We start from the raw sequence: 13408 nt of genomic DNA, 5'->3' as shown, positions 1-13408 counted from the left end.
GATAGAAAAAGAGATAACCATTGCCACGCATGGAATTAATCAGTGTTAAATATATTCCTTACCTGTCTTTTATTATGACTTCACCACAGGATTGGCAATAAAATGTGCAACATTCTTGGGCTTGCGAGCTTTGATTAAACATTGAAATCAGTTCTAAAGAAAGTCAATGAAATAGCTAATCTTAGAGATTGAAACAAACATATTATCATACTTAAACAGTTCAATAGCCACAATAAATTACCATCCATAAACAGTTTATGATCCACCCAGAAGTACACATTTAATTAATACTATCTGATGACTCAAGCAGAGCAAATATTGTGAAGTGTTTTTGAAAACAACAGATTTTGCTAAGTGTTCCGGAGCTAGGTGCTCCCCTAGATTACACATGTAGCATTTGTTAGTTCTCTCGTTCTATAAATACCAACATTAAGGATGAGTGAAAAAGAACTATTTCCTTCTCATCAAGCTAACTACACAGCTCTGCAACATTCTCAGCTTTCCTCTGCTATGTCTCACAGTAGTGTTTCATCAGTGTAAACAAATAGAGCTCTTAAATTTGAGTTTAATTTTTTGTTGTTGTTGTTGAGGCACCCAGGCTGGAGTGCAGTGGCACGCTTTTGGCTCACTGCAATCTCCACCTCCTGGGTTCAAGCAATTCTCTGCCTCAGCCTCCTGAGTAGCTGGGATTACAGGTGCCCGACACCACGCCCGGCTAATTTTTGTATTTTTAGTAGAGATGGGGTTTCACCATCTTGGCCAGTCTGGTCTTGAATTCCTGACCTCGTAATCCACCTGCCTCGGCCTCCCAAAGTGCTGGGATTACAGGCGTGAGTCACCATGCCCAGCCAAATTTGAGTTTAATTTTATTTAAACAAGGTTTATGTCCAATCTAGCATATTACCAAATGAACAAAGATCTCAAACTAATGTTTATTGGACACCTCCCTGTGAATGGAATGGCTCCAAAAAAAGTCCAATTATTCCAGGGCAAAAGTCAATTTCTAATGAAAGCTATGGTAAAACACTGAAAGCTGTGGGGAAAAAATGTATATTTCTCACGCTATGGTAAGAGCAGCATAAGGCAGCACGTTCCCTTAGTTTCCATTATTTCTTTTATGAAATAAGGAAACTTTCATTTAAAAGAAACAACTAAAATATGTCTGTAAAAATCTAATTAAACAAATGAGCTCATATCCATCAGAATCAAGCAATATGGATTTGGTTTTTGTTTTTCTGTATATATTTTAAGATTAAAAAAACTGATGCTAGGTTTATGCCTTGGCAATTAAAAATCTTAACAGTTTGTAAGGGGTGGTCAGAAATCCCTATAGCACCAAGGTGAAATTAACAGTATTTAACTTTGAGCAGATTAAAAGGAGACCTAGGAATCCAAAATATTCTTTCCAGACCCACAAACAAATTTTCAGTGAAACACTACCCTCTGCTGGTCACCCAGCACGATGCACTGGGTCGGGTTTAAAACTCAGAGCTTCTGATATAGAGGAATCCTGGGAGAGTGTTGCTGCGGGGGATCAATCTAATGCGTGTGCTCTAATAGATCCTACTGTAGCTACTTCCACATTGAGGGTCACAGTTTGACACTCAAAATAGCAGTATACCAGTATGATGTTTGCTATAGTTGTCCTTAAAAGGGTGTTCTTAGCATTGAAAAGTCATCTTTTTAAAAACCCTGAAACACAAACTGAATGCTAAAACTTTCAAGTCACTTCCTACAAAACAGTTTGATTCAAGTTCACACCAGTACACATCTATTCGTATTTATTCATTCCACAAATATTTATACACCATCTATTATATGGAAAGCACTCAGGCAATTAAGTGCTGAGGAATCTGTTTTGCATACTCTTTCATGCACTATGGAACAGGCCTTTGGTAGTTTTCCTTTTCAGACATTTGAGCAAAATATATCAAAAGTGTAAAGAAATAGGAGACCAATGAACACAAACAGTATGCAAATCAGCACATAGCAATCAATTAATTTTGTCCTATAGTTTAAATAATGTTTCTGGATTTAAGTTTTTAAAAATAATTCCAGCTTTGATATTTGTATATTCAGTTACAGAATACAGAATATAGATGGGCAAAAACCCAATACTATGTCCCTGGTGGTCTCTATTCCTCCATCTCTAACATCACAGCCCCAGAAAACACTCCACTGTGGCTTTCATGCTTGTCTTTCCCACATCTCAGGATCCAACACAAAATTCCTGCTGTGGTTACCCTTGTAAAAGAGGTAACTGTTGTGAAGGAGAAGGTGATGACAACACAACATCCAGCCTCCCATGGCCTCTTCCATAAAACAACACTTTCTCTGCCCATTATTAAGGGTACTCAGGGAGTCTACTTCCCAGCTTGGTGACCCTAACCTTCTTGCTATGGTTATTCCAACAGTCATTCCTAGTATTCATCCTATAATATTTAAATGCCATGACATCCATCTCTTTTCCCTACCCCTTGTTCCTAAAACCAACCCTGTCCAACTCAAACTAGTTATTCACTAACCCAGGACTTGAGCAAACATTGCTCTCCAGCAAAAAAGAAATGAAACCCTCTCTATCTTCTCTTTCCTCACAAAAGCCCACAATAGAGACTCAGGGGAATACTCAACATTTTCTAAATGGCTCTTCCAAACACTCCTGCTGACCCCATCTCCAGGATCCACACTGCTCAGATGAAAGGTTTATTACAGATGAGGCAGCAGTGAAGTGTCAGTGTGCAACTGAAAGAATTACAATCTTTCTCTGGTAATAAACATCATATAAGTCTTTTATAGCCTGTTTCCCCCTTTGACATAATTTTAATCCCCCAAAGCATACAGCACATCTATTGTAATAGATGTAATGAGCCAATCATTTTATTCAATAAATAACCCCGAGGTCTTAGAAAAAGCAAATTTTCTACTGCATTACCGAATCATTATACCAGTTACAAAATGTTGTAAATATAACAGGCATAGTAAAAAATCAAAATCAAATTAAGCATCAAACTCAACTGCAGGATCCTTTGTGTACTGTTTTCTCTATTTGGAACTGTCACCACATGGATAGGATTTCCTTATTCAGGACTCAGGTCAACCATCACCTCCTCACAGTGGCCTTCACTGATCATCCTTCAGGAAACCCTAGTCACTCCCTATCCCATTATTCTGTTTTATATTATCATAATACTTTTCTTAATATTTAAATTGTTTGCTTATTATCTGCTCTCACCAATTAGACTGTAAGCTCCATGAGAGCAGACACCTCCCCTACCTTGTTCACTTCTGTATCCCCTGCACCTAGATTGATGCCTAGCACATGGCACAAACCAAAATATTTGCTGAATGAATACATTTCCATGTAATGCTTTAAAATCAGTCAGGTCTTATACAATTGCCATCTGATTTAATCTTCCCATCTGTGAGCCAGAAAATTTTACAATTAAAGAAACAAGGCAGTGGGTAAATGGGAAATCTCTACACCTTCTGCTCAATTTTGCTGTGGGTGGAAAAGAAAGAAGGGAGGGAGGGAGGAAGCCTCATAAAGGTTAAGTAACATGTTCAATTGCCTACAGCCAATAACTGGCAAGGCTGACAAAGACCCTAGAGCTTCTCAACCCCTTCACCTGGGAAAAGTTCAACTTATCAAAGGAAAAATCACCTTTGGTTCATAACTAAAAGGTAAATACAGAAGCAGAAGTGCTAATATTACTCACTTGTGCCTAATTCTGCTTGTGCCTGCAGCCGCAGGTGCAGTCCATCTCCAGTAATAAACTGTAGCCCACGGCAAGAGGAAGGTACAAGCCTGACCTCTGCTGGAAGCTGGATTTCTGTGCAGCCTTCAGGGGTTTTCATCTGGAGTGAAGATGGCATTATGGAAATATCCATGGGCATACCTCCTTCTTTCGGTTCTCTGGTAATTAAAAACAAAACCCAAACAAATTATTTCTCATAATGAAAACCACATGATGAAAGAAACAAATATGGCCAAGGATCTCTTTGTTCCTCTTCAATAGAGGCTCTAAAGTCACTCTCCCAGAAAAACAGCAATAAGCAGATCATAAAGGAAAGCAACCTACACTAGCTTTAGATCTGGTCAGAGAGTGCCCTTCACCGTCACCATAATATGCAAGTTCTGGGACAGACTTTTGGTTCTTCCTTCTGAGAAGAGCACTAAAATAATGTTTTATAGTAAATCAGAGCAAAGTACTGTTATTTCAAATACAAGATTTTAATAAAGAGACCAAGATTCAGTGAAGCTAAGATACAAGAGAAAAATTTGTCAATTTTAAGAAAAAGAATTAATGAAGAAAACAATATAGTGATGTATGAATATCAGGTGTGAAAGGACTTACTAATACAATTCACAGTAAACAAAAATTATTCAGTATAGGCAATAAAGAGTAAAACACAGTCCCTGTCAAAAGCCCCCAGATGTCAAATGTATAGAGGGGATAAAGGCATGTATGGAAATGACCCTCCTCTGAAACTGCAATAGGCTTAGCACTGCAACAGAGGTACAAAGTACCATGGCTCCTCCTTAAGTGCAGACAGCAGGCCATCCACATGGTGTCAACTAAGTGCAGAGAGCAAGTCATTTGCTTGAGTGTCATCTGAGTACACAGGGCAGACAATGTGTTCAGGTGTGAATCTTGATGGGGCCTCAGAAATCTGCCTTAGAAAATCTTACAGCTACTTTCTGGCTAGTTCCTTTTCAAAGCATATGGATCTGCACTTAATTAGCAATACAGAATATTAAGCACCTGAGCTTTTTGCAGGGACAACAGCTTCAAATCCGAGTCAAAAGTCCAATTTCAAGAAATGGTGTTTAAGCAATAATGATCCTCTAAAACAAGCGTCAGCACCTTTTTTTCTGTGAAAGACCAGATAGTAAATATTTTAGGCTTTATGAGCCATGTATGGTCTCAAAGTAGAATACATATTCTAATTTTTATTTTTTAAAAAACAACCCTTAAAAAATGTAAAATCAGCAGGTCGAGGTGGCTCACTCCTCTAATCCTAGCACTTTGGGAGGCCAAGGTGAGAGGATGGTTTGAGCCATAAGTTTGAGACCAGCCTGGGCAACATAGCAAGACTCTGGCTCCACAAAAAAAATTTAAAAATTAGCTGGGTATAGTGGCACACACCTGTAGTCCTAGCCACTCAGGAGGCTGAGATGGGGAGGATCACCTGAGCCTAGGAGACTGCAGGGAGCCATGATCACGCCACTGCATGCCAGCCTGGGCAACAGATCAAGAACCTGTCTAAGAGTAAAAAAGATAAAGAAGAAAAATCCAAATCTTAGCTCACAGGCTGTACCAAAACAGGCTGCAGGCAGGATTTGGCCAATGGGCCATAGTTCTCTGACCACTGCTCTAAAAATAACACAATGTCCGTTTGCTGCCTCAATGACTTTCAAACTAGACTGTGTAGGGTTGACACTTCCAAGTGCTGCAAGGGTTACCACTGGATTCCTAAGTCTCCATTGCCACCCCATCTCTGGTTTATCACATTTCTTCCCAGTCCCAAAAACTTCAGTCATTTTATAGGGCCAAGCAAGGGAAGCATCAGTGCAAGGGTGGTGACACAGTGGCCCAGCATGGATATGAGAAACCAAGCAGGCTGTGGAGGGCATCCACCAGGAGGACCACTCAGCAGGGGTGTCAGATCCCAAGACAGGTGAGGAGGAAATCTGAACAGGAGGTGAGGCCAGCTCAGGATGGGGTTTCAGAGCCTGTCTTAGCTCAGCTGCTATAACAAAATACCATAGATAGGTGGCTTAAATAACAGACATGGCAGAGAAAGGAAGTTCGGTGCCTCTTCCTCTCCATATAAGGACACTAATCTCATCGGGGGGGCCCACCCTCAAGACCTCATCTAAATCTAACTACCTCCTAAAGCCCCATCTCCTAACACCATCATTTTGGGGGTTAGGGATTCAACATGTACATTTTGAGGGGACACAAACATTCAGTCCATAACAGGGTCCAAGCAGGTGAGGAGAGCGTCAACAATGAGCAGAGGGGGAGGTGGCAAAGGATGTCAGCAGACTAGTAATTACATAGAGGGAGACTGACCAAATAAACGCCACTAGGATAATGAGGGCCATGATTCTTACTGTGGGAGAATGGAGTTACAAAAAGAGAAAGGGAGGAAACTAGAATGGACCCAATGGTGGTGGGGCAGAATACCTGTAGAAATACCTGTGTGAAGTCATGGTTTTCAATGTTTACAAATAGATACAGTAATATAGATAGCTGTAAATGCATGTATGTACATATGTATGTAGGCACAACCATACATAAACATCATATGTAAGTCATACACACATACCCTAGTTCTGGGAGAAGCAACATTCAATAGTGATGAGTACACTTAGTGCCCAGATCTTGGTTTGTAAAGGCCATTTTCTGCTTTAAAAAATGAAACAAACAAACCAAAAACAAAGTTCCTTAGTAAAATGACTACATCCAGCGCTGTAACAGGGAAAGAATGAAATAAACCTGGAACATGTTGCTAGAACATGAAGAAATAAAAGAATGACAGGGACATATCAAAAAAGACACAGAAACCATCCAGAAAGGACTTCCTTGGCCATGTCTGGTATAATATGAGCAAAAAAGTAGCCCATTGAATAAAATAAAAAATAAAACCCACTGAGTAACCCACAGTAAGAATCATGTGTCCTTACCGATACACATAATTGAATAAAATGAAACTCTGATGAGGAACACGGTATTTACATAATTTCAGAATACCTCTCCAATTATTGATTATGAAGAGAAAAAGAGTAACTTTAAGGTAGAGAAGACTGGCAGACACTCTTACTTAAGTGCTCAAAGTTAACATAACCAATTTGATGGAACAAAACAAAATCATGTGCCACCTAACAGGAAGCGTCACTTCTGTTATATTCCTGCCAAAGATGCAAAATCTGAATCTTGTCTTGAAGAAACATAAGACAAATCCAAATGGAAGGATATGTACTATCATCTTGCAAAGTGTCAGGACCATGAAAGTCAATGGAAAATGAGGAACTCTTCTAGATTGAAACAGACAGAGGAAGCACGACAGTGAAATGCAATGCATTATTCTGAACTGGATTCTTCTGTTTTTAGGGACATTATGTAGGCAACTGGCAAAACATGAATGATGTAAGATGGCAGCAACATATTTCCCAATTGTGAGGGTTGGATGATGGTTCTTTAGGAGAATGTCCTACTTTAAGACTAAGTTTGATTGACATAGTTCATACAATACTTTCATACTGGAGGCTTTCTTCACCATTGACTTATATTCTGTCAGGTATCACACCTGCTTAAAACTATCCAAGGACTTCATCTCTCACTCCAACTACAAGCTAAAGCCCTTTCGGTGGTCCATAAGTCATAGTGGTATAGTAGGCCCTGCTGCTACAAGCTTTGGAGAACCTGTTGTTAAAATCCTTGGAGTTCTGCAAAGCAGGTCAACTCACCTCACCAAGTTGGTAGGCTGAAGGTTATACATGGCGAAAGTATTCACACCAAAGAAATCAACAAATACTTCAAATCAAGACCTCAGTTTGTCTTTTTGTTTATTTTCATGGAGAGTAGGTTATTAAACATGTACCAGCACACTGTCACAAGATTTTTTATTATGTGCTCCCCCACCTCATCCGCATCTCTCTGAACTAGGCACCCTTTCACATTCACTTTCTCTCAAAGGGAAATTGTCTCCCACCAGGTATGTCAATTCTACACCTCACTGCTTACAGTTTAATACTCAAATGTTACTTTCTCATTTGAAATAAAACATCGTAACTTTTTTCTCCCCATCCATTTTTTGTTTAATTTTTTCTCCATTTCTATTAAATATATATTTATTTTGTATATTCTCTGCCAACTCTTCCCTACTGCCACCATTAGACTGTAAGCTCAACAAAGATAGGTGTTTTTGTCTTTGTTGTTGTCACTGTTCATGGCTGTATTCTCAGCACTTAGAATTTGAATTTTTGGCACTAGAGTAAGAAAACATTAAACATCTGTGGATTGAATAAATGAATGGCCAAAGTTTATCCCAAAATGCTAAGATGGCTTAACATAAGTAGATCTTTACATCTGTCAATGGAAACTGAGGAAACCAGACCCTTTTGAACCCACTATGGCAGGAATTAATCCATTCCTGAGAGAGAACTCACCCACCCATCTCCATGGGAGGGCATTAATCTGTTCAAGAAGGATCTGCCCTCAGGAACCATGCACCTCCCACTAGGCCCCATGTCTCACCATTGCCACATTGGGGATCAACGTGACAAAACATAGGGACAAAACACATCCAAACCATAGCAATTAGGAACAAGAACACCAATATTTACAATTAATATAAAATAGACTAAACATTTTAATTAAAACGCACAGATCATTGGAACGGATTTAAAATCACCCAACTATATATTTTTTAAAATAGCATATAGTTTTATGCTATTTTTAGAGAAATACAGTATGTTTACAGTTTTTTGCTTTATACAGAAAGACATAAGAAAGGTTAAAAGGGTAGAAAAGACACACTATGCAAACAGTACAGTCAACTGATTTCTCATGAAGATACTGAGTTATTTTAATGGGAGAAATGATGGCCTTTTCAACTGATGGTGATAGAATAACTGAATATCCTTATACCAAAAAAATGAACTTTGATCCCTACCTCATTGCAAACACAAAAATGAATTCAACCCGATCACAGATCAAAATGTAAAAGCTAAAACAATGTAACTCCTAGAAAATAAACCTGCCAAAGCATCTTCACAGTCTTAAGGTAGGCAAAGATTTAAGACACCGAAAAAACTAACCCTTAAGGGAAAAAAAAAAAAATGACAGAGTGGACTTCATTAAAATTTCTGTTCATCAAAGGACGCTATAAAAAAAAATGAAGCAGGGCATGGTGGCTCACACCTGTAATCCCAGCACTTTGGGAGTCCAAAGTGGGCGGATCGCTTAAGTCCAGAGTTCAAGACCAGCCTGGGCAATATAGTGAAACCCTATCTCTACAAAAAGATACAAAAATTAGCGGGGCATGGTGGCATGCACTTGTATACCAGCTACTCAAGAGGCTGAGGTGGGAGGATTGCTTGAGTCCAGGAGGTTGAGGCTGCAGTGAGCCATGATCACACCACTGCACTGCATCCTGGGCAGTAGAGCGAGACCCTGTCTCAAAAAAAAAAAAAAAGAAAAGAAAAGAAAAGGTAAGTCACATATAAGAACAGTCATATATTCACAAGGCATTTATATGAGAAAGCTCTTGTTTTGAGACTGTATAAAGAGCTCTCAATTAAACAAGACAAATAATCTGATTAACGGCAAAAAATTGGACGATACTTTTAAAAAGAACATATATGAATTGCTAAAAAGCAAGTGAAAAGGCACTCAACATTGTTAGTCATCAGTAAAACGAAAATTAAAACCACAAGATACTATTTTACACACACTAGGCTGGTTCAAACTAAAAGGACTGACAATACTAAATATAGGTGAGTATGTGAAGCAGTTGAAACTCTCATTTTTTTTTTTTTCTGGTTGAATGTGTAAACTGGTACAGTCACTTTGGAGAACTGTTTGGTAATTTCTCACAAAGTAACACACACATCTATCCTATGACCTAGAAATTTCACTATTTGGTACTTACCTAAGAGGAAATAAAAATGTATGTCCAAAAAAAGATTTATATGACAGTATTATGACAGCTGTATTCATAATAAGCAAACTCCGGAAACAAAAAAAACCTCCAGCAATAGGAGAACAGATAAATTAACTGTGGTATATGCATACAATGGAAAACTTAGCAAGAAAAAGGAATGGACTACTGATATATGCAGCCACATAGATGGAAAATGAATCTCAAAAATATTATGGAAGGAATGCAGCCAGAAACAAAAAGGTATATACTGTATGAATCCATTTATAAGTAGTTCAAGAAATGGCAAAACTAAGTCCAGCAAAGTTAGATTTCTTTTTTTCTTTTTCCTTTTTTTTTTTTGAGACGGAGTTTCATTCTGTCGCCAGGCTGGAGTGCAGTGGCACAATATCGGCTCACTGCAACCTCTGCCTCCCGGGTTCAAGCGATTCTCCTGCATCAGCCTCCCCAGTAGCTGGGACTACAGGCACGTGCCACCACATCCAGCTAATTTTTGTATATTTAGTAGAGACAGGATTTCACCATGTTGGCCAGGATAGTCTCGATCTCTTGACCTCGTGATCTGCCCAAGTCGGCCTCCCAATGTGCTGGGATTACAGGTGTGAGCCACCGGGGTAACTTGCTTAAACAAGGGGGAGTAGTCCAAGGGAACTGTGAAAGGCCCTGGATGAGAGGAAGGGAGGGTTTGGTGTGGGTGTGTGGTTTTTGTTTTATTTTGGTAGGGTTTGGGTTCCTAATTACTCTACAAGGTGCACCAGAATTGGAGATATTTGCCCAAATTCATAATTTTTGAAAGAGAAAAATACATTCAGAGTACTAACTGTTACTCCCATTTCAAGATTGAAGAAATTCAGATTAAATTATTCTAATTTTGTGAGGAAGCTAGCATTTGAACTCAGTTCTCATGCCATATTCCAAATGGCCACACCAGATATCTGGCAGATTTAGGGAAAAGAGTAAAAAAGTAAGCATCAGTCTACCTGTGGCACTGTGTAATAACAGTCTCAGGATTTTAACATTTAACTTACTCTGTTTGAAACAGCGGTCACAAAGGAGTAGACAAGGGGACCACAAAGCATTAAAACTGCTGTCAAACAAAACAGAGAACATTTTCCCTAAAAGTTATTTGTTAGTGTAGCGAATAATAAGCTCGCCGTTCTCACTGGAAAGCAGAATATGAATAAATGAACGAGCGCCAATAAGAAGTCTGCAACCTTTCTGCGAGGTTCACTAAACTCAGTTTATTGAATGATTGTGTGGTTTCCCTGCAAAGAGCAGTTTTGGGGGGAAAGACCCGAGGTTATCTACAAAACAAGAAGCTCACACATAGGAACTGATCCAGTAAGGAGGATCCCGAAGAGAGGCAAACAAATCATTTTTTGCATTGTTTTCTTGCAAACGCCGGGCACTGCCAACAGTGTTTACATGACTGTTCATCAAATTTTAATGTGCATTTGATTCCTGGGAACCTTGTTAAAATATAAGTTCTGATTCCCTAAGTCTGGTGTGGAGCTGAGACCCCGAATTTCTAAAAAGCTACCCAAAGATACCCAGACTGTCAGCAGGGGTGGGAGTGGCGGAGGCGACTACAGGGGAAAGCTTCACTTTGAGTGATGGAGAGGCTCTACGCAACCGGCAAGAAGAAACTCAAAATCCCTCGTTCAGAGAGAGACAGAGAGAGACTCACCAGCCCCCGATCCCCGGGCAGCAGTAAAGCGAGCTGGGCACTGCGCCTAGAATCCCAGTTCTTACCCCAGGATCAGCAGCGCGCTCTGCAACTGTCTCCGCACCTCCAGAAACATGCGCGTTTCCGCGGCAGTAGCCGCCATGGCGGGCGTCCAGTCCCGGACCGGACCAAGCTGGATGTTCCGAGGGGCCCGGGTCAACAGGACCAGGAGAGGTTCCACGTGCGGACCAACCAGCAGCAGCCCCGCGGCGGCGCAGGCGCCTGTGACAGATCTCATGGCTGACACCGCCTACCAGCTCACAGCGCCGCCTGCCGGCCGGAGAGTACACCACCGAGAAGGCGCGGGACCCCTGAGGCCTGGGCGGTGCGCGCATTTTCAAAACCAGGCTTTGGCCCACAGTGCTGAGAAAGGTGGGCGGCGAGAGGCGAGCTATCTTCCCACTCTGCTTCTTTTGAGCGTGACTTGGCGCGTTAGCCTCCCTGGAAATGACCATAAAAATCAGACCCAGGGTTCACTCCTTTGGCTAGCTCGAAGCGAGGGAGGTGATGGAGGTAGGTGTTACGGGTGGACTTTGTCCCCAGGAGATCCAAGAACAGAATTCCTGGCTCCAAACCCACTTTATTTTGATCTCTTTATGAACAAAGGTCATTTGTTAGCCTCTGTCTAAAGCAACAAACTTTTCAAGAATTGACTTGCCATTGCTTCTCAACTTAAGATAGCTCCAAAATTGAAACAGGTGCAAAAACATGAGGAAGTTCTTTGTTACCTAACGCAAAAGAGTATGGCTGAAGTCTATCGGGACTAACCATTTTTTAGGGGGTAAAAAAGGAAGATGGGAATGATTACGTATGTACAGCTCCACTATTCACTTTCACAAAAGTAAAAACTAAGAGAAGTTGTCATCCCGTTACTACTAGAAGATAGTTTTGAAAAGTTTGACATAGTAAATACTTATAATGAAAAACTATTAAAATATAAGACCAGGGTAGAATTACAATAGGACTTCTTAAAAACAAGGAACTGCTGTTTTTCGTTTTGTTTTATTTTTAGACAGAGTCGCCAAGGCTCTGTCGCCAAGGCTGGAGTGCAGTGGCGCAATCTCGACTCACTGCAACCTCCGCCTCCCGGGTTCAAGCGATTCTCCTGCTTCAGCTTCCAGAGCAGCTGGGATTACAGGTGCACGCCACCATGCCCGGCTAATTTTTGTATTTTTGGTAGATCCGCCCGCCTCGGCCTCCCAAAGTGTTGGGATTACAGGTGTGAGCCACCATGCCCGGCCTAGACCATAAATAAATTCTAAATAAATAAATCCTGTCATATGTTTTAAAATAATAGCTTAAGGCAATTTTTCTAAAATCAGTTTTGGGGTGATTAAAGTGTATTATGTTGATGCACAAATTATTATATCTATCCCAATAATTTGAAATCATAGATGGAAGCAACAACTCACTTAAAAAAATTAAGTTTACTACTGTTTGGTCTCAAATAATTCATTTATTTGAAGGATGATGATTTCAACTCTTCATATCTTCCACCTTTAATATCCGAGGCTATTGAATGCTTAAATATTGACACATTATATTGAAATATACAACTTCCTTAGCACAGCTTACTCTTTATAATTGTTTTGTTAGCTTAAAAGATTGTTATATATTTAGTTACGTATTTGCAACACCTTTCATTTTTTTACCCCATGGTGTTTGCAAAACGGTGCAATTTACCTTGGAGTAACTAGATATGATTGATAGAGCTCTAGACTCAAAATAGTTCCAAATCTGACACCAACTATTTGTCTCCTAACTTCACAAGTCTCCTAACCTCTCTGGGCCTCAGGTTACTCATATGAAATATTGAGAAACTATTACAATAATATTTAAAAGCTGTTTTCAGTTCCTATTATCCCTTCAAATGAAAACATCTGCTAACCCCCTTTCTAACCACTCCTGAAATTGGTAGCTGTGGCCGCTTCCAGGGACAGTCCACTTGAGGGCGCTGTGGCAACAGCTAGGGCCGGGAGGCAGGAAGCCGACCGGGGGCGGGGATCGAAGGCC

The 13408-nt window shown here is 40.2% G+C and overlaps 1 protein-coding gene across 6 annotated transcripts in view; it reads right to left on the bottom strand.

Annotated features, from left to right (window-relative positions):
• The window catches only part of UBE3D (ubiquitin protein ligase E3D), a 178819-nt gene extending 167198 nt beyond the window's left edge, over positions 1-11621 (bottom strand). For 2 of the 6 annotated variants that reach the window (XM_033235563.1, XM_033235562.1), the window contains exons 1-3: positions 11422-11615; positions 3717-3913; positions 63-153 (exon numbers count right to left, since the gene is read on the bottom strand). In XM_033235563.1, coding sequence (XP_033091454.1) covers positions 63-153; positions 3717-3913; positions 11422-11498 — 365 coding nt within the window. In that variant the 5' untranslated portion in view covers positions 11499-11615. Of the gene's footprint in view, positions 1-62; positions 154-3716; positions 3914-11356 lie in introns of all 6 variants that reach the window. The other 4 variants (XM_033235565.1, XM_033235564.1, XM_033235567.1 and 1 more) reach the window with 4 other exon arrangements.
• Positions 11622-13408: the final 1787 nt, after the last annotated feature.

Source organism: Trachypithecus francoisi, unplaced genomic scaffold, assembly GCF_009764315.1.
Source record: "Trachypithecus francoisi isolate TF-2019V2 unplaced genomic scaffold, Tfra_2.0 Lachesis_group15, whole genome shotgun sequence".
Classification (NCBI taxonomy): domain Eukaryota; kingdom Metazoa; phylum Chordata; class Mammalia; order Primates; family Cercopithecidae; genus Trachypithecus; species Trachypithecus francoisi.
This window is presented reverse-complemented; position numbering and strand designations above follow the sequence as displayed.